Below are 24,742 nucleotides of genomic sequence, written 5' to 3'. Positions count from 1 at the left end.
GTTGTCCTGGCATGGCGTTGTTGTTCTATTGTGCATGACCAATTACATTGTATTATCTTCGTAACAGTATGAATCAGAGTTCAGTTTATTGGGAACGGATCTCCCTATTGGCCAGCCTAGGCCTCTCTTTGAGGTAGATAATCAGATAATGAACCACACACACTATGTACTGACAAGTCCTGCAACCTGAATTCAAGCAGACAGAACCCACGATATGGGTCGGTCACGTCTTTGCTCTAAGAGGCTACTGTTGATTTGTCATTTTGGCTTCTACCCCCTAGATCCATTCTAGTGTTAAATGACCTGTCCGAAGCGAAGCGTTCAGCAAGGAAGGGCACATTGGAAAACAAAAAGGGAAAAGGTTGTGAGGTTGCAAGATGAGCCAGATGGTGGAATGAGGCCCTGTAAATGTATTTATTTATTTTAGTAAAACTGCAGCTAGGCAGTGTTGACTTGTAAAGATGGCAATGTCTCTGGCTTATGTTTGTATTATTTTGAACATAGCCTTACGTTGGAGGTTGATCCACTCATTGATATATTAGCAAATGTATTCAAAACATGCACGTAGGCACACAAATGCACGTATCCACTTGCTGCTGCCGACATATACAGAAATTCCTTGTAATTTCCTGCCAACAAGATACGATTTGAGTCACAATCCATCACTTTAGTTCCTAGTATTTACAAAAAGCTTTACTAGTAGTTACTTTGCCAAAATCCACCTCCACCAACAAGACAGGTGCAGCACTTTTGACAGGAAATAAAAATTACAAGTCATGCATTTCTGAAAATGACAATTAAATGTTGTCTTTTCAAAAACACAAGAAAACAAAATTGACTTGATCATAATTCAGCATTTCTGACGAATCAACAAACTAGATGAGTTAAACTCAGCCTAGGCCTGCATAGCTACAGCAGGTGGTTCACATCGCTTCAAGCAGAACTCTACGTCCCAAAGATTGCATTTGTTTGTGCCAGGTAGAATTGGAAGTTGGTTACTGAGGTTTCCCAAGATACAGAGACTGTGTGCAGAGATTAATAAGAAGCCTATTCTCTTATCGTCTCTCCAACACAGCGGCGTGCCAGCTTATTCCCCAGATTTGATTACTCTGAGTTTACATTTGCCTCTCTCCTGTTTGCCTCTCCTGTGTGTCATCAACCTGCCGTCATGTGGTCTAGAGTGGCATACGCGTGTGGAATGAGTGATGTGAAGCATAGAATGCCAAGTGAAGAGAGAGAACGTTCCAGGTAAATAACTGGGAATAGAAGTGGCAAGGTGGGAGGAGATTACGGGGACAGGTTCATTGTAATAATAGAAATAGAATAAAATAAACTATTATTTCATTCATTTTTTTTGTTGCTATTACAACAAACGTTTCCTCTATCTTTCTATGACCTATATAAAACGATGACATGTACGGTGTCCATAGTAGTACACACGCCCATTGAGTGTTGGAAGCAATGTAAACTTATCTGTGGTTTCGATTGGAGGAAGTGAAAAGCAGCCAATGAAATTCGACTCTCATGCTGGCTGTCTGAGCTGTGAGCTCAGGCTCATTGTGCACAGTACAGTCAACACTCGAACCATCTGTTTGTTTATTTTGAAGCTCTTGCTGCTCGTAACGGTACCCAGATTGTTCAACTGTAAACAGTGTGTAGGGTCTCATCTTCTTCCTGTTACAAAACTTCCTAGCTGTTTCACTATTACAGTAACCACATTTTTAACTACATTCAAAATCACATTGTTCATTTTGCAGATAACTAATGGTATGCAGTGGGTATAGAGTCCAAAGCTACATCAATGTACTGTATTTTCAACTAATTTGGAATTGAGTTCTGCTATTACAGACTGCATTTTTTGCAGCTGGCCTGTATCTACAGTTCGACTAGGGGTGGACCTGGAAAGTCGAACTATATAACCAAATAAATCCTGGTTGGATTATTTAGATTACTGGGGACTCATCTGTAAAAACAATAACATAAAACCATTTCAATATGTATCAGGGGGACAGGTAAGCTTTTGGAATGGAACCCCCCTTTCCCCTCTCCCCTCCTAATCAGGCCCCTCGCCCCAACCAAGCTATGAATTAATTAACGAACCAGTGCCTGTTTGCATACAGATCCATGTCATTACCGAACAACAAATAGAAAAGAGGCGTACAAACACTGCTAATCGGTGTGGGGGCGTTTATTTAAACAGTAGTCTCTCTCCGAGTGCAGTGTTTACCCTCGGTTAGCGCGCTAAGCTAGGAACCCAGGGAAGGGTGGATAGAACACATTTTGTTAAAGGGAGTCAGGTTGGGGGGGGGGGTTGTAGGGGCTCGAAGCTCGGCTTGGGAAGAGTGTGAGGGAGTATGGGAGGGAGGGTCGGGGAAGGGGGTTCTGGATCCTAATTAGCAGTCTCCATGTGCCTTGCCAAGGAATCATCCTAATCAGTTTTGTATCCCGCTGCCCTGAAATGAACTGGGCCAGACAGGGAGGTGCTAGTTGTTGGATGTGGCTATTGAGGATATGTGGACTGGAAACGCACCACTGTGTCGTGTCTTCCCTAATTGTCTGAATGTGCCAATGTATGCAGAGTACGTGCTAATTAGAGCCCTTTGACATTAGCCACAGCTTTGGATGCATCACGGGGACGGGGAAGGTTCCAACAGGCTCATTAATTGACTATTATGATCGGGTTCAGAGTGCTTGGTTTGGTTCCACAGTGCCATGCATATATGAGTTGTTTATGGTTCGAAATGTGGCCGGTGCCACTATCGTGCAATGATACTTGCATTGATGGAAGTGTTTCCAACTCTGTTGTGTTAGGATGGTGGCCATTGTTAATTAAGGCTGAATTTCCGTCAGATTAAGATCAAACGTTTGCACAATACACTATTTGGAACCTGCTGTGTCGGTCAGTTCGTAGAGCAAGGCACTTGCAACGCTGGGGGTCATGGGTTTGATTCCCGTTGGGGCCACCTATACCTAAATTGTGTTGATGTATGACTGTGTCGCTTTGGATAAAAACTGTCTGCTAAATGGCATATGCATGGTGCTGCTATTATATCCATTGCTTTGAATGTCAGTTGTTCCACCTTTTTCTCAGAGCCAATGATTGCCTTAGAAGTCTGTATACTGTAGTGAAATGCATGTCACATGTTGATGAGTTCTGGGCTAAAGAAAACCTATGTATGTTAGAAGTAATAACATTTCTTTGTCATGTATTTCCAGAGGATCCAGAATACTACGGACACACTACAGGACCTGACAGGGAGGAACATGACAGACTTCCTCTTGAAGACGTATGAGAAAGCAGGCAAAAAAAGGTACTTTCACTCTGTGCTCGGTAGCACTTACATAACTTTGAATGTTCAGACATGATGCCAACAATGTGACCGAATTTGTTATCTGAGATAGCGTGTAATGTCAAGTTCTACGACCCACTAATTATAACTCATGAGTCAAGAGTCAAATGAAATGGCACTGTGTGTTGTTTCTGTATGTGTGTGTCTGCATGTGTGTGAATTTATTTGTGTGTTTGTGTGTCCATGCTTGTTCATATCTTATTAATTTGCACTCTGATATTTGCCCGCACCCCTGCCACCACTACCCACCACTCAAGGTACGGAGGGATTTCCGTTGGAGGAGTTAACTCCCAAGTCAGGATGACTGAACCGGAAATTGAAGCTGTAATCAGGGATTTGAAAAGCCTATTCAATTCCCCCCAGGTATGCTATGGATATTGGGATAGTGGTGGCCTTACTGCCAGCTGTGGAACAGCTTGACTTCTGAGGGAAAACGCATTGATTTAATATATTCCCGTGTGGGAGGATAAAGGTACATTTGCTGTGGTTGAAAGCCAGAAGGGATCTACGGAGATCTCAATTCACAGAGGTGCTTGGAATGTTGTTTATCTGCATCCGATTATGCATGGACGTAAGAAACCAATCACTAACGCTAAGCTTGTGCTCTTTTTGAAACACGAGATCGAATCTGCTTGAGTGACTCTTGAATTTCAGAATCTTGAATTTCAACACATTACCTTCAAATCAAACTGGAAGGAAAGTTAAAACCCAGATAGACTTTGGGTGTCCATGGAAACTGGGTATGATTGTCTCAGATGCATCTAATATATTTACTTCTTCTCAACACATTCAAACAAGTGTACACACACCCCTCCTATCTATCTATCTATCTATCTATCTATCTATCTATCTATCTATCTATCTATCTATCTATCTATCTATCTATCTATCTATCTATCTATCTATCTATCTATCTATCTATCTATCTATCTATCTATCTATCTATCTATCTATCTATCTATCTAACACACACACACACACACACACTAAATGTTCAAACCTGTAGGCGGTATGGACCTCAAACTTTAAAAAAAGGCAAAAAAAAAGGCAAATGAAGTCATACAATCAAGATCAGTGTTACTCTCCCTTGGGTGTATTAACCATCCTTCTCCAGGGCACTTCTCCAGGCTCTGGATTCTCCACACTAAAACGACTTTGATTCACAGCCGCAGTGATGATGTAACTCTAATGGCTGAACATCAGCCGTTCCCAGCTCTGTGCCTTTCCCTTTATAAAGCGGGATATGTCTGGCTCGCTGACTGTGGTTGAGTCCCAAATTGTACCCCTTGGGCCCTGGTCAAAATAAGTGCACTACAAAGTGAATAGAGTCAATTTGCGACACAACCTGTGTCTGCTAGGGTTGCAGACAGAGAAATAACAGTATACAGTGTACTTTAGCAGTGGAATCTCCTCAGAGGAGGAAGGGGAGGACCTTTCTTCTCAGTGAAGTTCTTAAAATTAGTGAAACATTAAAGTTATCCTTTTTTAGATAAAACTATACTAAATATATTCACGTCACCAAATAATTGATTCAATCACACTGTTGCCATGAAGGTCTACAGTAGCCTCAACAGCACTCTGTAGAGTGGAACCATGATGAGTTCAGCTATGTTCCGTCCTCCTCTTGGTACATTGACTATAATACAAAACCTAGGAGGCTTGTGGTTCTCACGCCCTTCCATAAACATTCACAATAATTATGACAACTTCTGGAGGAGGTTTTCCAACCTATCAGAGCTCTTACAGCAAGAACTGATAGGTTGCGCACCCAATCAAAATATCAGAGAATGAATCTAGTACTGAAAGCATAAGCTACAGCTAGCTAGCACTGCAGTGCATAAAATGTGGTGAGTGGTTGACTCAAAAGGGAAAGACAATAGTTGAACAGTTTTGAATGAATTAGAAGCAAGAGAAGAAGAGAGATTTTGTTGTATTTTTTTTAAATTTCCGCTTTTTCTTATTTAGTTATCACATGCATCTAAAGTTCAAGTTCAGCAGTGTTGCTACTCTCCCTAGGAGTGGCCATCCAGCAAAGATGACTGCCCAGAGCACAGAGCAGAATGCTCAATGAGGTTAAGAAGAATCCTCGAGTTTCAGCTAAAGACTTGCTAACATCTCAGCTGACAATTCTACCATACGTAAAACACTTAACAAGAATGGTGTTCATGGGAGGACACCATGGAAGAAGCCACTGCACTCCAAAGAAAAACCTTGCTGCACGTCTGAAGTTCGCAAAAGAGCACCTGGATATTCTGTGGACAGATGAAACTAAAGTTGAGTTGTTTGGAAGGGGACACACAACAAAAAGCCACAGCACACCAACATCAAATCCTCATCCCAGCTATAAAGTATGGTGGAGGGAGCATTATGGTTTGGGGCTGCTTTGCTACCTCAGGGCCTGGACAGCTTGCTATCATCGACTGGAAAAATGAATTCCCAAATTTATCAAGACATTTTACAGAAAAATTTAAAGCTATCTGTCTGCCAATTGAAGCTCAACAAAAGTCGGGTGATGCAACAGGACAATAATACAAAACACAGAAGTAAATCAACAACAGAATGGCTTCAACAGAAGAAAATACGCCTTCTGGAGTGGCCCAGTCAGAGTCCTGACCTCAGCCTGATTGAGATGCTGTGGCAAGACCTCAAGAGTACGGTTCACCCCAGACATCCAAAGAATATTGCAGAACTGAAACAGTTTTGTTAAGAGGAATGGTCCAAAATTCCTCCTGACCGATGCACAGGTCTGATCCGCAACTACAGAAAACGTTTGGTTGAGGTTATTACTGCCAAAGGAGGTTCAACCAATTTGTAACGTTCTGGGTGTCGGGAGTGTGAAGTCAGGCACAGGAAAACAGAGAGTTCAATATAGTGCTCTTTTAATGCACACACGGTGAACAACGGCCACCCCACGAAACACTGGGTGCTCAAGACAAATGCCCCAGACACGGGGGACGAAAACAGTCCAGCAAACTCCACGAACATAAACCAACACGTTGGTCTACACCAAACACAAAGGTTACAATAATTAATCCCGCACAAAGAAACGGGCGGGCCGGCTGACTAATAATCCCAACTAATTACAACAAACTCAAAACAGGTGTAATCAATAAACACATAAGGAGGGGGAGAAAAGAATTAGTGGCAGCTAGTAGGCCGGCGACGACGACCGCCGAGCGCCACCCGAACGGGAAGGGGGGTCACCTTCGGTTGGAGTTGTGACACAATTATTAAATTCAAGGGTTCACATACATTTCCTACCCTGCACTGTGAATGTATACACTGTGTGTTCAATAAAGACATGAACACATATAATTGTTTGTGTGTTATTAGTTTAAGCAGACTGTGTTTGTCTATTGTTGTGACTTAGATGAAGATCAGATCAAATTTTATGACCAATTTATGCAGAAATCCAGGTACAGGGGGAACCGGTACAGAGTCAATGTGCGTGGCACAGGTTAGTTGAGGTAATTGAGGTAATATGTACATGTAGGTAGAGTTAAAGTGACTGCATAGATAATAAACAGACAGTAGCAGCGTAAAAAGAGGGGGGGAGGCAATGCAAATAGTCAGGGTAGCCATTTGATTAGCTGTTCAGGAGTCTTATGGCTTGGGGGAAGAAGCTGTTAAGAAGCATTTTGGACCTAGACTTGGCGCTCCGGTACTGCTTGCTGTGCGGTAGCAGAGAGAACAGTCTATGACTAGGGTGGCTGGAGTCTGACAATCTTTAGGGCCTTCCTCTGACACCGCCTAGTATAGTGGTCCTGGTTGGCAGGAAGCTTGGCCCCAGTGAAGTACTGGGCCATACGCATGCCCTCTGTCGTGCCTTGTGGTCGCAGGCCGAGCTGTTGGCATACCAGGCAGTGATGCAACCAGTCAGGATGCTCTCGATGGTGCAGCTGTAGAACTTTTTGAGGATCTGAGGACCCATGCCAAATCTTTTCAGTCTCCTGAGGGAGAATAGAATTTGTCATGCACTCTTCACGACTATCTTGGTGTGTTTGGACCATGATAGTTTGTTGGTGATGTGGACACCAAGGATCTTGAAGCTCTCAAACTGCTCCACTATATTCCCGTCGATGAGATTGGGGGCGTGCTCAGTCCTCCTTTTCCTGTAGTCCACAATCAGTCCTCCATGACTAGTGGTCCTCCATGAGTAGTGCTGCTAATAAGTCCTTCGTTTTGGGATCACGCTCAGGTAAAACAATTTGGCTGATCTCTATTTCCATATTTTCCAAGTCCTATTCTTGAAGATCAAGGGTTATAACATTTATTGGAATGACTGTAATTCTGATACTTTGGTTTTTAATGTAAAGATATAATTTAATTGTATTATTATACATTGTAGAAGCAACCCATAAAGTAAAATTTAACATCCATAAATGGGCATCTATATAAACTGTAACATTGCTTTATCCTGCAATATATGTCGTTCAAATGGTAACATACATTTTTGTCTTCTTCTAATACCTGAAAAGCGGATTATGTTACTGAGTTTGGGTAACCCAAAAGTTACGTTACTGATTACAATTTTGGACAGGTAACTAGTAACTGTAACTGATTACATTTAGAAAGTAACCAGGGCTCCCGAGTGGCCGCGATTGGGAGTGCCATAGGGTGGCGCACAATTGGCCCAGTGTTGTCCGGGTTTGGACAGTTTAGGCCGCCATTGTAAATAAGAATTTGATCTTGACTGAATTGCATATGACGTTAATATGGTGTCAACGATGTAGGTAGGCTGTGTGTAGTGGTTAGAGGTTATGATATAAAGGTTTGGCTTGGATCGGTTTTTTAGTCTGGTCACAGACAACTGATGTGTTTTGCACATCAGCTACAATTGAAGGAAAAGGGGGGAGGAGAGCACATAGATGCGAGAAGTAATTATACAACGATCAAAGGGATCATGCTGTTTGTATGTGGCTGCTTGGAAAGTGAACTGTGTTTGCATGTGATCAGGAGTGTATTAATTCCACCAATACTCTTGAAAACAGAAGCAAACGGAACGAGGGAAAGAGGTAAAACATATCTGAATTTGTCCATTAGAATATCTCATTTGCAACTGTTGGACTAATGATTACACCCTAGATCAGATATATGCAGACAGGTATTGAATGTGTCAGTGACTCTCACCTTGATTACAAAAATGCATCTCGACCTGTGCTCCTACCTTGTAAACTTTCATTCGTAGGCTAGGTTGTAGCATCTTCATGATGGGTATAGGGAAAATTGGAGTATCATGTAGTTGCCTAAACCTATCTAAGTTACATTGAGCTGGGTGAATGGAATATGAATGACAGTCATCCAATATATATATTTTTTTTTCACCTTTATTTAACTATGTAGGCCAGTTGAGAAAATATTCTCATTTACAACTGCGACCTGGCCAAGATAAAGCAAAGCAGTGCGACAAAAACAACAACACAGAGTTACACATGGGATAAACAAACGTACAGTCAATAACACACTAGAAAAATCTGTATACTGTGTGTGCAAATTAAATTAGGAGGTAAGGCAATAAATAGGCCAATAGTGGCAAAGTAATTACAATTTAGAAATGTACACTGGAGTGATATATGTGCAGATGAGGATGTCCAAGCAGAAATAGTGGTGTGCAAAAGAGCATAAAACAAATATGGGGATGGGGTAGGTAGGTAGTTGGTTGGATGGATGGGCTATTTACAGAAGGGCCATTTACAGATGGGCTGTGTACAGCTGTAGCGATCAGTAAGCTGCTCTGACAGCTGATGCTTAAAGTTAGTGAGGGAGATATAATTCTCCAGCTTCAGTGTTTTTTGCGATTCATTCCAATCATTGGCAGCAGAGAACTGGAAGGAAAGGCGGCCAAATGAGGTGTTGGCTTTGGGGATGACCAGTGAAATATACCTGCTGGAGCGCGTTCTACGGGTGCGTGTTGCTATGGTGACCAGTGAGCTGATATAAGGCTTGCAAATACTTATAGATGACTTGAAGCCAGTGGGTTTGGCGATGAATATGTAGCGAGGACCAGCCAACGAGAGCATACAAGTAGCAGTGGTGGGTAGTATATGGGGCTTTGGTACCAAAACAGATGGCACTGTGATAGACTGCATCCAATTTACTGAGTAGAGTGTTGGAGGCTGTTTTGTAAATTACATCGTCGAAGTCAAGGATCGGTAGGATAGTCCGTTTTACCAGGGTATGTTTGGCAGCATGGGTGAAGGAGTCTTTGTTGCGAAATAGGAAGCCGATTCTAGATTTTACTTTGGATTGGAGATGCTTAATGTGAGTCTGGAAGGAGAGTTTACAGTTTAACCAGACACCTAGGTATTTGTAGTTGTCAACATAAGTCAGAACCGTCCAGAGTAGTGATGGTAGTCAGGCGGGTGGGTGCGGGCAGCGATTGGTTGAAGAGCATGCATTTAATTTTACTAGCATTTAAAAGCAGTTGTAGGCCACGGAAGGAGTGTTGTATGGCGTTGAAGCTCATTTGGAGGTTTGTTAACACAGGGTCCAAAGAATGGCCAGATGTATACAGAATGCTGTCGTCTGCGTGGAGGTGGATCAGAGAATCACCCACAGCAAGAGCGACAACATTGATATATACAGAGAAAAGAGTCCTCCCAAGTATTAAACCCTGTGGCACCCCATAGAGACTGCTAGAGGTCCAGACAACAGACCCTCCGATTTGACACACTGAACTCTATCTGAGAAGTAGTGAACCAGGCCAGCCAGTCAGAAACCAAGGCTGTTGAGTCTGCCAATAAGAATACGGTGATTGACAGAGTCGGAAGCTTTGGCCAGGTCGATGAAGACGGCTGCACAGTACTGTCTTTTATCGATGGCGGTTATGATATAATTTAGGACCTTGAGCATGGCTGAGGTGCACCTGTGACCAGCTAGGAAACCAGATTGCAGAAGGTACGGTGGGATTCGAAATGGTCGGTGATCTGTTTGTTCACTTGGCTTTCAAAGACTTTAGAAAGGCAGGATGGATATAGGTCTATAACAGTTTGGGTCTAGAGTGTCTCCCCCTTTGAAGAGGGGGATGACCACGGCCGCTTTCAAATCTTTAGGAATCTCAGACGATAGGAAAGAGAGGTGGAACAGGCTAGTAATAGGGGTTGCAACAATGGTGGCAGATCATTTTATGAAGAGAGGGTCCAGATTATCTAGCCCAGCTGATTTGTAGGGATCCAGATTTTGCAGCTCTTTCCATACATCAGCTGTCTGGATTTGGGTGATGATGAAGCGGGCGGGGGCTTGGGCCAGTTGCTGCGGGGGGTGCAGAGCTGTTGGCCGGAGTTGGGGTAGCCAGGTGGAAAGCATGGCCAGCCGTAGAGAATTGGTTATTTAAATTCTCAATTATCGTGGATTTATCAGTGGTGACAGTGTTTCCTAGTCTCAGAGCAGTGGGCAGCTGGGAGGTGGTATTCTTATTCTCCATGGACTTTACAGTGTCCCTAAACCTTTTGGAATTAGTGCTGCAGGATGCAAATTTCTGTTTGAAAAAGCTAGCCTTTGCTTTCCTAACTGACTGTGTGTATTGGTTACTGACTTCCCTGAAAAGTTGCATATCATGGACACTATTTGATGCTAGTGCAGTGCGCCACAGGGTGTAATAGAAATACGGTCATGCTCCTAAAAAAAAGAATCATCCGCCCTCAGTGGCAATCTTTACCAAGGATCACCTTCAGTGCTTGGTTGTCTCCAGCAAGTCTGTCCCCAAAGAATTTGATTTGCTGGTTTTAAGCATTAAACTTTCAAATAGCTCTTTGTTGACAGTTGCTGGGTGTTATCGTCCTCCATCTGCACCGGCCTGTACCGTAAATGCCCTAAGCTCTCTCCTGGCCCCTTGTACTAAGTCTGAATTTGTCCTGCTAGGTGACCTATGCTGGGACATGCTTAAACCACCTGATCAAGTCCTAAAGCAATGGGACTCCCTAAATCTTTCTCAGATTATCACCAATCCCACAAGGTATGACTCCAAACACCCAGAAAACATTATCTTCAGAAATAATCCTGCTAGGTATCAGTCTGGTGTTTTCTGTAATGACCTTAGTGATCACTGTTTTACAGCGTTTGTTCGTAATGGCTGCTCAGTGAAACAACCTGTCCGGATTTGTCATAGACGCTTGCTAAAGAACTAATGAGCAATCCTTCCTTCATGATCTGGCCTCTGTAAAATGGTATAGAATCAGTTTGATCCCCTCTGTCAAAGACGCTTGGACCTTCTTTTTTAATATTTTCAGTGGTATTGTTAACAAACACGCCCCCATGAAGGAAATGAGAATTAAAAACAGGTTCAGCCCCTGGTTCGACCGTGATCTTGCGGAGTTCTCCACCCCAAGAATTGCATTTGGCAAAAGGCTCTCCACACACGTACTGAGGCTGACTGGCTATCGTTCAGGCAAATTAGAAATAAGTGCACTCAGGCTATCCGGAAGGCCAAAGTTAGTTACTTTAACGAGCAGTTCTCTCTCTGTGGGTCTAACCCCAAGATGTTCTGGAAAACTGTTAAAGACCTGGAGAATAAACCCTCATCCTCACAGCTGCCCATGTCCCTTAATGTTGATGATGTGGTTGTTACTGACAAGAAGCACATGGCTGAACTTTTTAATCACCACTTCATTAAGTCAGGACTCCTATTTGACTCAGCCATGCCTCCTTGCCCGTCCAACATTTCTTCATCTCCCACTCCTTCTAACATGACTATCCCGATGCTTCTCCCTCTTTTTACCCTGCCCCACTACAAAGTTTCTCCATGTAGGCAGTCACTGAGTCCGAGGTGCTAAAGCAGCTCCTTAAACTTGACCCCAAAGTTGGGGGTCAAGTTTGGGTCAGAAGGGTCAGATGGTTTAAACCCTTTCTTCTTTAAGTTCCTGACCCTATCATCGCCAAGCCTATCTCCACCTTCTTTAACCTGCTTCTCCTTTCTGAGGAGGTTCCCATTGCTTGGAAGGCAAGCTGATCCTAACTGACTGTTATAGGCCTATTTCTATTTTGCCCTGTTTATCAAAAGTGTTGGAAAAACTTGTCAACTATCAATGTCTATAGTATTCTCTCTGGTATGCAGTCTGGTTTCTGTGCAGGTTATGGAAGTGTCACTGCAACCTTAAAGGTCCTCAATGATGTCACCATTGCCCTTGATTCTAAGCAATATTGTGCTACTATTTTATTGACTTGGCCAAAGCTTTTGATTAAGGTAGACCATTCCGTTCTTGTGGGCCCGGCTAAGGAGTATTGGTGTCTCTGGGGGGTCTTTGGCCTGGTTTGCTAACTACCTCTCTCAAAGAGTGCAGTGTATAAAGTCAGAAAATCTGCAAAGTTGAAATTGAAATGAGACTCATGTGGCAAAGCATTCTGGGATCGAATAGGATGAGGAAGGAAGATATTACGACATGGCAAAAACAAAACACACCATGCTTGAAGACAATTAGGAAAGACTTGTCAATAAAGTAGTCAAATACAGTGTTTTGAGTGCCAAAACAGCTTTCTCATCACACACTTGACAGAACGCATTGTGCCACCATTGTATCGCTGGCTGTGGCTGTGTGGGTGTCCGGGTCATTGGCCATATGAGCACCATCGCCCTTGAGGAGGAAGTCGTTTCATAAGGGATAAGCATCAGTAAACGTTTGCCGTAATTCCCTAACCCCCCCCCCTGTGTCTCCCGCCACGTGTCTTCCCGTCTGCAACAGAAACAATGCCAGTGGAATGAGGAGCTAATCCTCAGGAAGAACCCATTCCAATGTCGTGCCCACTATGGTGCCATCCTGCGCCAGCACCTTTACTCCCTCCATCTCAACCCCCTCCGGTTTCCTCCTCCCTCACTCCACATTCTCCAAAAGGGAGAAGTTTTATTTTTTAAATTTTTTTTTACTTCAGTTCATTTAGTAAATACTTTATCACTTATTTTTCTTGATACTGCATTGTTGGTTTAGGCCTTGTAAGTAAGTATTTCACTGTAAGGTCTACCTACACCTGTTGTATTCGGTGATTGTGACAAATACAATTTGATTTGAAAAGCTAATTATGTTAAAAATCTTGGAGAAAGGCAGAATTACAGACATAAAAAGGGCCCTGTAGTTCCTGAGTTCATTACTAATAAATTAGATGGTCGGTGTTCTGTGTTTCTCCTAAATAGAGAGACGATGAGTAGAGTGTGCAAACACTCCCTCCTCCTTTCTCTTGCGCCTGTTTTTCTCCCTCTCTCTCTACCCTCTCCCTCCCTCCTTTTCTCCTTCCCCTGTCCCTCTCTTCCTACCTCTCCTATCGTAGGCTTTTGATTTGAGTCGCCTGCAGACCGAAGGAACCATTTGCATTTATATGACACGTGTAATGCGTGCAGTGTGCACCGGGCCAGGCTGAACTGGACCTGGGCACAGGCGTGACGACGGGCCATCACAAATCACACGGTTCTCAGCAGCACTCATCCCAAGGCCCATTTCACATGAAACATGACCATTGTGTGTTTTTTTTACGCAACCCATGTGGCCAACCCACACCTGGTCCTGCACCTCCACTGTGTTATATGTTAGAACACCATGTGGAGGAATTTCCATAGTGAGAAAAGAGAGAAGAAATATTGTAGAAAGAGAAAGGAGAGAGGTGCAAGTGGAAGGCAGTGCTGGGTTGGCGAAATAATTTGGCTCCAACGTTGACCCATTCGGTTCCCACTCCCACCTGCCCTCTATAGCGCTAATACCCAGGGGTCATATGTACCAAGCAGTGGAGAGGGAGGGGGGGGCAGCTGAAGTAAGTGCTGCAGGTTTGCTCAAATAACAAGCCTAATAATGTTACTTCTCCAGCCTATATAAAATACATAAATAAGTGGGCCTCAGCAATATAGAGAGAATGCTGTTCCATGATGTTTTGCATTTCCAAGAGGGTATGTATTTTCCCAAGTGTGTCCAATTAAGCCTTGTTTTCTTGTTATTATTATTAGTATTATTATTCTCTCCTTCATTAGGATAAGACGACTGAGCAGATCCTTCTGAACGCTGAGACGCTCCTGAAAGAGCTGGGGACCAGGGATAACGTCAAGGTATTGTATCATTCTTCATCTTCAGGCTTCGAGACTCAGAGGCTCCTCACCATTTCTGCTTGGTCATCATCATGAGTGCTTTGTGAGAGGATACAGTATCAGGTATAGTCCAACGCTGGTACACAGATCGTTCTCTGCCGTTGTAGAGCGATGCTAATCACAAATCATACAAGACAAGCCCATCTCCTGGGTTTTACATGCAATCTGAGCTGCATCTGAATCACTTAATTCCCATCACAGACACCTAAACTGGATAGGGAGTGGTTGAGTGGTTCAAATGACTTCATAAATGTATTATTCAGACGGAGATCCTCCATTGAGACAAGATAAAGCAGCGAAAAGAAGAATTGCACAGTGCAAAGTGGATCCTGTTAGCATTATGAAGTTATACTTTTCCAATGGACTCAACAGCAGCCTTTATGGTTGATGCTTGATGCAATTAGACCGCTTGAATTCTGTGGTAGCAGTGTTAACTTAGCCAGCCTCATACTGTTCTTTATAGCATTAACTTCCACTCTCTTCCACTCTTTTGATGTCCACCATGTTTGATGTATCTAATGGGAGTCTAGCAACAGGTCTCCCCGGGGTTGAGGAAAAAGGAATCCAGTGCATTGTGGAATTTATTAAAAGAAGCTGCCGTCAAAATAACTTAAGCACTTGCGTTGTATAAACCAAAATGGCATTTTTTTCTGTGCAATTGTTTAAGTCGCTAATACTGTAGTCAACCACAAATATCTTCGGGGAGTATATGTGGAGATTGTGAGAGACACAAAAAGTGTGAGTGTGCACATGAACGTGCTTGTGTGTGTGTGCGTGCACTTTGAGTATGTGAGTGTGTGTGTGCTTTACTGTGTGTATGTGTGATACAGTGTTACGGTAGGCCCAAACTCCATCTAATCTTAATTAGACCAGCACTATCAGCGGGGGTGCTCTCTTTCTAGAATATTCTTCTCCTGCACAACGGGAGATACAGGCACCGGGAGCATCTTAAAGAGAAAAGTACTCAATCGTTTGTTATGACTTTGTGTTCAACTTGTGAGCGTTGATAGTTATTGCTTCTTTTGTTGTAGTTGCTGTTACTGTAGGGCCATGTTTTACAACTGCATTGAACTGGAGTAACTACCAGGAATAACCTGTATAATTTCCATAAATGTACAGTTTATTATTTTTAGCCCAGGACTAGCCTTATCCTTGGCCTGTATTTAAACTGTAACAGCTATGAACCATCTGCCATGTTTCCAGGTGTGGTTCTACAACCAAGCGTGGCACGGGATCGTTTCATTCCTCAACGTGGCCAACAACGCCATCCTGAGGGGCAACCTGCCTACGGGCCATGACCCCAGGGAGTACGGCATCTCCTCCTCCAGCCACCCTCTCAACCTCACCAAGGTGCAGCTCTCCTACCAGGCACTGTGAGTAGGAATGTATCAGCTCCGGGGGAAAGCTTCCCTTACGTAAAGATCTAAGATCAGCTTCCCCTCCCCCAATCCTAACCTTAACTTTTAGTTGGTGAAATAAAAAAATGACCAAGATCAGTGTCTAGGGGAAACTCACTTGTATATATTATATTAGACAAGGGAGGGAGGGTGGGAGGGAGGGTGGGAGGGAGGGAGGGAGGGAGATAGGGAGGGAGATAGGGAGGGAGATGGAGGAAGAGATTCATTCATGTGAGTAGCCCATGGGAAACACACACTTTCAGATACTGTCGCTTTATAACCCAAGAGATCAGCCAGGAGCCCCGAAGCAGCTACCCCATGAGATGTCTTTGACTAATGAGGGTGTTATTGAAGTACAAAACCACCAGACTTCACTGTCTAATGCAGTCAATCATCTATCCAATCTCCATAATCGAGAAAAAGCCTTGCATAATATAAGCTAAAATAACATAATACAAAGTAACATTACATAATAAAACATGTCTTGCAGTATTATAGCAGAATATAATTACATAACATATCCTAGCATAAAATAAACAGTAGCATAACATAGTATCATATCATACAGTGACATATCACATCATAACATAACCTAAAGCCCTACTGCACATCTAACTTAGATTTGTGTGTATTGGTTATATGTTGTGAAATTGTTAGATATTACTGCACTGTCGGAGCTAGAAACACAAGCATTTCGCTACACCCGCAATAACATCTGCTAAACACATGTACGCGACCATTACAATTTGATTTGATTTGAACTATGTAGATGTCAAATTAGACCTACGCTCAGTTTTCACACTTTGTTTGCTGAAATGTCAGTTTCGACTTTGACACCTGATGCGATCCTCATGCCACAGATACCATTTAGTTCCTTGTTCCGTTCTTGTGTTACCTCTATCTAAGTAATGTATTGATGAGAGAAAAGACAAGGAAGTGGAGCTAGAAGATAAATGCAATGCCTTACCTCCCCCCTCTCTTTCTCTCTGTCTCTGTCTCCGTCTCTGTTTCTCTCTCTCTCTCTCTCTCTCTCTCTCTCTCTCTCTCTCTCTCTCTCTCTCTCTCTCTCTCTCTCTCTCTCTCTCTCTCTCTCTCTGCCTTTCTCTTTGTATCTGTCTTGTCTCTCACTCTCACTCTCTCTGTCTTCGTCTCTGTTTCTCTCTCTGTCTCTGTCTCCGTCTCTGTTTCTCTCTCTCTCTCTCTCTCTCTCTCTCTCTCTCTCTCTCTCTCTCTCTCTCTCTCTCTCTCTCTCTCTCTCTCTCTCTCTCTCTCTCTCTCTCTCTCTCTCTCTCTGCCTTTCTCTTTGTATCTGTCTTGTCTCTCACTCTCTCTGTTTCTTCCTATGTTGGTCTCATTTCTCTCTCTCTCTCGCCCTCTCTCTCGCTCTCTCTCCATGTGGTCCCTGCGGGGAATTTATTACCCATGATCTAACGATGAACTTTGGGATCATGGATTACCAGAGTTAAAAAGTAAGGGAAGTAAAAACCGTGTGGGTGTTCGTGTCCTGTGCGATCGTGCATTGTGTCCCTGCGTCATTACCCTAATTCTAGAGTTGTTCTCCACAAAGTGTGGTTTTAAACGGAGCAGACAGGAACATGTGATGTGGTGGTTGTAGAATATTTATGGGGTAGCTGCTTCCGTCTAGGCATTTTGTCTAGCCTCACTGCAATGCTCTCCTAGCATAAGCAGAAGAATCATCATGGTGGGTCTCTGTGACCTGGAGCTTGCTAGGTCTCTGTGACCTGGAGCTTGCTAGGTCTCTGTGACCTGGAGCTTGCTAGGTCTCTGTGACCTGGAGCTTGCTAGGTCTCTGTGACCTGGAGCTTGCTAGGTCTCTGTGACCTGGAGCTTGCTAGGTCTCTGTGACCTGGAGCTTGCTAGGTCAGTGAATCAGAGAGAGATCTGTTCAGTCACCAAATCTCCCATGTCCATGTTCAGAGCAGGTATTTGGTTTTCCTGCGAGTTGAAAAGAGGAATCCTTTGCCATGTGTGTATATGTCTCAATTTCTGCATTATGGCTACACATACTGGCTGGAAAATGATTTACTCAAACAATTCAAAGGTAGACTATTTTTTGACTACTTCATTATGGTTTTCTAACTCCCCTCTACACCTCCATGTTTGAAGCCGCACCTCACTCCAGACCTTAGGCAAAAACACATGGAACGACCAGGAACATTAAATGCTCCCCCCTACTATACTGTTTATTACTTTATTAGCAGGGTGCATGTCTCCTCACAGTGATTAGCCGCTAGTCCTTGTTCAGGGTTACCTCATTAGCCAATCAATTGCCTCAAACATTCCTCGGCCCCGGCGAGCGAGGTCTAGATAAATCTGTTGAAAACTGCTGAAAGTGGGGCGGCACCCACTGCGTAAATGATTTCATGTTTACGCATCCTAATTGTGTCCAGCCCGCACTGATGAGTGTTGAGGTGGCGCGGCGCGACTTATTTAATATGTTAATTAGGTAGTCTGGCGAGAGATTGTGTGGTAGGGCGGAAGGGCGGAAGGGAGGAGGTGTGTGTGTGTGTGTGTGTGTGTGTGTGTGTGTGTGTGTGTGTGTGTGTGTGTGTGTGTGTGTGTGTGTGTGTGTGTGTGTGTGTGTGTGTGTGTGTGTGTGTGTGTGTGTGTGTGTGTGTGTGTGTGTGTGTGTGTGTGTGTGGTTGATCAAAAGGATTACACTGTAGTGTTTCTTTTGCAAGGGAAACAAAAATAGGCTATAGGCCTACGTGTTTCTAGGACTGTAGAATTATACAAAACATGTCATTGACTCTCTAAACAAATAACTATTGTTTTTTCATTGATATATTCCCATTATTTCTTCATGCAATTAATCATTTAAAATAGTTTATGCACTATTTATAAAGCATTTTATTATCAAGCATGTTTGAACACCTTGCAGGTTGATATGCATCTGATGCATATGCAAAAGGGAACACCCCGGAGCATTCTCTAGTGGGTACTGATATGCTGAACAGCTAGCAATTCAAACTTATCTAGATTAGAATCCATCCTCTTGTGCAATAAACAATAGCCTACACTATTGTCCCCAGGTGGTACTAGTTGGTCGGAACTTGGTCCCCAGATGGGTCTTCCTGTTGACGCCAAATAAGGAGTTTCCTCTTGGGTCCCCACATTGTTCACCTTCCCAGTCCCCACAATGTCATCTACCCTTATTTCAATGAATCAATTACATTTGAAGGGGTGTATTCATTATAGATTTTTTTTCTATTTTTTATGTTTTCGTTGTCAGAAAGGTGGTGTCCCCAGAATGTGGTGTGAGAACAGGTGTCCACAGTAGGTGATATAAACGTGTGTGTGTGTGTGTTTAACTATTCTTGTGGGGACTTGGAAACAAATGTGCTTGGAAACAAATGTGCTTAGGGAAATTTTGTTGGTCCCCACAAAGTCAGATGCTATATCTAGGGGATTTAGTGTTAGGGTTAGAATTATGTTAAGGGTTAGGAGCAAGGGTTAGTTTTAGGGTTAGGTTTAAGTAGTCTTTAGCTGGGTGAATCATATTCCAACCGCATGGAGGATCAAGAATTTCCAACATGTGGCCTCCCGAGTGACGCAGAGGTCTAAGGCACTGCATCACAGTGCTTGAGGCGTCACTACAGACCCGGGTTTGATCCCAGGTTGTGTCGCAGCCGGCCGTGACCGGGAGACCCATGAGGCGGCGCACAATTGGCCCAGCATCGTCCGATTTAGGGAAGGGTTTGGCCGGCGGGGATGACATTGTCCCATCGCGCTCTAGTGACTCCCTGTGGCGGGCCGGGCCGGGCACATGCACGCTGGCACTGTCTCCAGTTCTACGGTGTTTCCTCTGACACATTGATGTGGCTGACTTCCGGGTTAAGCAAGCAGTGTGTCAAGAAGCAATGCGGCTTGGCAGGGACGTGTTTCGGAGGACACATGGCTCTCGACATTCGCCTCTCCCATGTCCATACGGGAGTTGCAGCGATGGGGTCAGACTGTAACTACCAATTAGATATCACAAGGTATGGGGAGAATACATTTAAGTTCCAAGATGAATGAGCATTGCTTCTCTGAAAAGTTTTTAGTAGTTTTGCCTGATTGCGTTTCAATCAGAGAATTCAGTCAAATTGAGTCATCCTATTGGTAACAAGCGCATAGCTAATACATCAACTTATAATTTACAGTAAATCATACATTCCATTTCCTCAACTGGACATATTTTTATTATAAATTAAACCATGGAAGACTTGTCTAATAATACTTAGACATTATAGGAAATTTTAGTAATACAGTTGAAGTTGGAAGTTTACATACACTTAGGTTGGAGTCATTAAACTCGTTTTTCAACCACTCCACAAATTTATTTTTAACAAACTATAGTTTTGGCAAGTCAGTTAGGACATCTACTTTGTCCATGACACAATTAATTTTTCCAACAATTGTTTAGACAGACTATTTCACTTATAATTCACTATATCACAATTCCAGTGGGTCAGAAGTGAACATACACTAAGTTGACTGCCTTTAAACAGCTTGGAAAATTCCAGAAGATTATGTCATGGCTTTAGAAGCTTCTGATAGGCTAATTGACATAATTTGAGTCAATTGGAGGTGTACCTGTGGATGTATTTCAAGGTCTACCTTCAAACTCAGTGCCTCTTTGCTTGACGTCATGGGAAAATCTAAAGAAATCAAACCAAGACCTCTGAAAATAAATTGTAGACCTCCGTAAGTCTGGTTCATCCTTGGGAACAATTTCCAAACGCCTGAAGGTACCACGTTCATCTGTACAAACAATAGTACGCAAGTATAAACACCATGGGACCACGCAGCCGTCATACCACTCAGGAAGGAGACGCGTTTGGCCATAATGACCATTGTTATGTTTGGAGGAAAAAGAGGGACGCTTGCCAGCCGAAGAACACCATCCCAACCGTGAAACATGGGGTGGCAGCATCATGTTGTGGGGGTGCTTTGCTGCAGGAGGGACTGGTGCACTTCACAAAATAGATGGCTTCATGAGGAAGAAAAACCTCTTACCCACTGGGAAAGTGATGAAATAAATAAAAGCTGAAATAAATCATTCTCTCTGCTATTATTCTGACATTTCACATTCTTAAAATAAAGTGGTGATCCTAATTGACCTAAAGACAGGGAATTTTTATTAGGATTAAATGTCATGAATTGTGAAAAACCGAGTTTAAATGTATTTGGCTAAGGTGTATGTAAACTTCTGACTTCAACTGTAAGTACTCTTATCCAGAGCAATTAAAGTATAGGTCAAATATTTCAGTAGCTCTCAATCCATGTCAAAGACAAGACTAATCCCACTGGGCACAGGTGTAAATTCAACGTCTTTCCCACGTTGGGGCGGCAGGGTAGCCTAGTGGTTAGAGCGTTGGACTAGTAACCGGAAGGTTGTGAGTTCAAACCCCCCAGCTGACAAGGTACAAATCTGTCGTTCTGCCCCTGAACAGGCAGTTAACCCACTGTTCCCAGGCCGTCATTGAAAATAAGAATTTGTTCTTAACTGACTTGCCTGGTTAAATAAAGGTAAATTTAAAAATGTAATTTAAATTATATGGAAACAATGTTGATTCAACCAGTGTGTGCCCAGTGGGATGACACGACTGGTGCAGAAAGTGTGAGATTTCACTCAGAATGCAACTCAAAAGTTGTGATGCTTAGTTCCACCAAAAGGCCCCTTGACCAATCCTCTGTCTGTAGCCCCTCAGGGCTATGCAGACATAGGCCTCAGATCCCTAGACAATGTCTGTGTCCCAAATGGCACCCTATTCCCTATATAGTGCACTACGTTTGACAAGGGCCCATAGGGCCAGTCAAAAGTAGTTCACTCTATAGAGAATAGGGTGCGATTTGGAATGCATCCAATGTTCTTAATAACATTGCTCTAGAACTGGATTTTTTTGGTTCCACTTTCCAGCTGTGACCCTATCTGGCTCCACCCATGTAAGGATCTAATTGTCAGCGGTAAATGTCTGGGTGGCCTCTGGTTCTGGTTTGTTAGTAAAGGATATATATGGGTTTCAAGTGTGTCCTCGGTTTTCCTCTGATGTTGGCTTATCGAGTCATTCATCTATCATGGACGTCACAAGAGGCTGCTGAGGGGAGAACGGGCTCATGATAATATCTGAAATGTAGTAAATGTAACGGTATCAAACACATGGAAACCATGTTTTCCGATGTTTGATAACATTCCATTTATTCCATTCCAGCCATTACTATGAGACTGTACTCCCCAATTACGGTGCCACCGGCTGCCTGTGATGGGAATGGAGAAAAAAAAGTGAAATCCAATTTTGTATGTGGTGACTGCATCATGGGAACACATGGAAAAGAATGACTTATAAAGGATTTTAGGATAAAAACAAGCTGCTCACACACCAGGTGCATCAGTACACTGAATCTTTTTTAGGTGTTTTCGACTGCTCTGTTGGGTTACTGTAGTGTATATGACTGAAGATGTAAAAGGGTAACGAATACATCTGAAGATTGATTGATGGATCGATAGTAGAAAAATCAATCACTCTCAAAGGGGAGGTTCAGTATTTTATAACTTAGTGTTAAATTGTTAAATGGGTCCTCACACTGAAAGTAGTCTTCGGGCCAGGAGAAACTGTAATTCAAACAGCCTCTTGAAAACTTTACTTTCCATTAGCTACCAGTAGCTAATAGTTTATGGAAAGGAAGGGAGCATAAAAATCAACTGAAATGAGCTTTTTTTGGGGTTTGACCTTACTTATAGGTGATTTGTCCATTTTTTTGCCATGATCACTTAAATATTGTTTTTGCTAGCGTTTGCTAAAGTTAGCCGATGTTTATTAAAGAAAAAACATCATCTGTGATTTGGTTATCATCTAACATTGAGTTGTAAAATACTAAACTTTCCATTTAAAGCAAACGACCCTTCTCCAGTCAGTTATCCACCAAACCTATTGATCAAATATGTACTCAACTTTCTGCTTTCTTTCTCCTTCTTCAGTGCTGCCACCTCCACCGATTTGGTGGTGTCCATCTGTGTCATCTTCGCCATGTCCTTTATCCCAGCGAGCTTCGTCCTCTTCCTCATCCAGGAGCGTGTCAACAAAGCCAAGCACTTGCAGTTTGTCAGCGGCGTCAACCCGGCCGTCTATTGGGTCGCCAACTTCGCCTGGGATATAGTAGGTTATTTTCATGAAATAAAATAATTACAAAATTCAACTGTATTTCCAATGATAATCGGAAATGTGTATTTCTGCTGTTTTATGTTATTCCCAGCCCCCGGACACCACTCCTACACAAACGAAAGGCTGAAAGCAGCACAGAGTCAGCCTCTGAGCAGTGCCCCTGGAACACATTTGGTATTAAGTACCTTGCTCTAGGGCATAATGTCAGTAGGTGGCACCTGAGATTGTGATGTCAGCAACCCCCTGGTTTCCTGTCATTTCGCACCTAATGAATGATCAATACTTAATGAGACTGTGAGGAAGGGATGGACAAGCACAAACCCCAAATAAAAGTATCGAAACCCCAACCAAATTCTTTCTGGACGTTGTAATTGGTAGAGTGGCGATTTCACTTGAATTCAGAGGGAGAGACGTAAGGTCACAAGTGAGGCGCGTGTCAAATAATCCACCAAACTTTCTGTCAGTGCCACATGATGCATTTTAAATAGCCATTTCAGGTGTCCATATTAAGACATCCTCAGTAAGTAGGTTTGAATAAGGATACATAATCCTAGTGTACCTAGGAATAGATCATCCAATGGCTGACTCAAACAAATACTCATCAGCAGCAATATGGTAAATATACTTTTGATCACAATGGCTGTTAAAAAGCCCAGGCCTGAGTAACTGTTATTGACTAGCGCTGAATTATTGACACTGGCAAACAGTGATGCAAAGTGGTACAACGTTGATACTTTCCCTCAGGCTTAATAGCGGTAAACAGTCTATCAGGTGCTGCTAGCCGTGCGAACAAATGATCTGTTGACGAATGCTGACAAAGTGGAGGAGAAATGTTATTATGCAGGCAGCCGAAAGGTTTTGGCTAGGAGCAGTTAGCATTGCCATTTCCATTGACCATTTTCCCAACAATTGTAATATTTTATGGCGCCAACAAATCTTTAAAGGGATGGTATTGCAGAGTTTTGCTGTTAAGGTTTTATTATCGGGCTGATGGATTTCAATGTGTTATAAGACTGTGTAAAGTGCCACCTAAGTAGTGTTGAAGCCTTAGGGCACAGAGTGGGAAATGTGGAGTAGAAGTTTAAAAATCACATAGGTTTCTGTTATTTTTTGTCTTCACACAGATTCATCATGCCAATTGCAGTATTTAGCCATTCTTCATCCAATATCATGATTGTAAGCCTTCAGATAGAATATTTAGATTATTTTATACTACGCTTTGGTAAATTGTGAGATGGTTTTCTTTCGATTTTTCCAGTCAGGCCAGCCACAGACTCATGTCCTCCTATGAAGGGGAATAGATTGCTCTCGTGTTAATTAGCAAATGAAAGAGGGGAAGCTTGGAAAGCTAATTAAAACCTAATCTATAGATTTCAAAATCGTGTGGAATTCCCATTTTCTTGAGTTCAACATCTTCATCATTATCATCATCATCTTCTTTCTTTCAGAGAGAGGGACCTTAGCCTGATATGTCTGGGCGTCATTATAATTATGTAGTAATAACATTATACGCTTAGATGTTACCTTCCCAGAACTCCCACGAAGTGATAAAATGCTTAATACGGGGTTCTGTGTGCTTTTTTCTTTTACAGTGTAACTACATAGTCTAACAAGTGGTTATGTTCTTTATTACAGTGTTATTACAGTGTAATTATATGATCTAATAAGTGGTTTTGTTCTTTATTAGTGTTATTACCCTGTAATTATATGGTCTAACAAGGGGTTATGTTCTTTATTAGAGTGTTATTACAGTGTAATTATATGGTC

The 24,742-nt window shown here is 42.8% G+C and overlaps 1 protein-coding gene across 1 annotated transcript in view; it reads left to right on the top strand.

Moving 5' to 3' along the window:
* Window positions 1–24,742, top strand: part of LOC124014229 (phospholipid-transporting ATPase ABCA1-like) — a 290,281-nt gene that overhangs the window by 198,590 nt on the left and 66,949 nt on the right. Inside the window, exons 34-38 of the mRNA XM_046329029.1 lie at window positions 3,217–3,311; window positions 3,608–3,713; window positions 14,299–14,373; window positions 15,616–15,785; window positions 22,792–22,969. Coding sequence (XP_046184985.1) covers window positions 3,217–3,311; window positions 3,608–3,713; window positions 14,299–14,373; window positions 15,616–15,785; window positions 22,792–22,969 — 624 coding nt within the window. The remainder of the gene's footprint in view (window positions 1–3,216; window positions 3,312–3,607; window positions 3,714–14,298; window positions 14,374–15,615; window positions 15,786–22,791; window positions 22,970–24,742) is intronic.

This window comes from Oncorhynchus gorbuscha, linkage group LG25, assembly GCF_021184085.1.
Source record: "Oncorhynchus gorbuscha isolate QuinsamMale2020 ecotype Even-year linkage group LG25, OgorEven_v1.0, whole genome shotgun sequence".
In the NCBI taxonomy this organism is placed as follows: domain Eukaryota; kingdom Metazoa; phylum Chordata; class Actinopteri; order Salmoniformes; family Salmonidae; genus Oncorhynchus; species Oncorhynchus gorbuscha.
The sequence above is the reverse complement of the archived record's forward strand: the minus strand, read 5'-3'. Positions and strand labels throughout refer to the sequence as shown.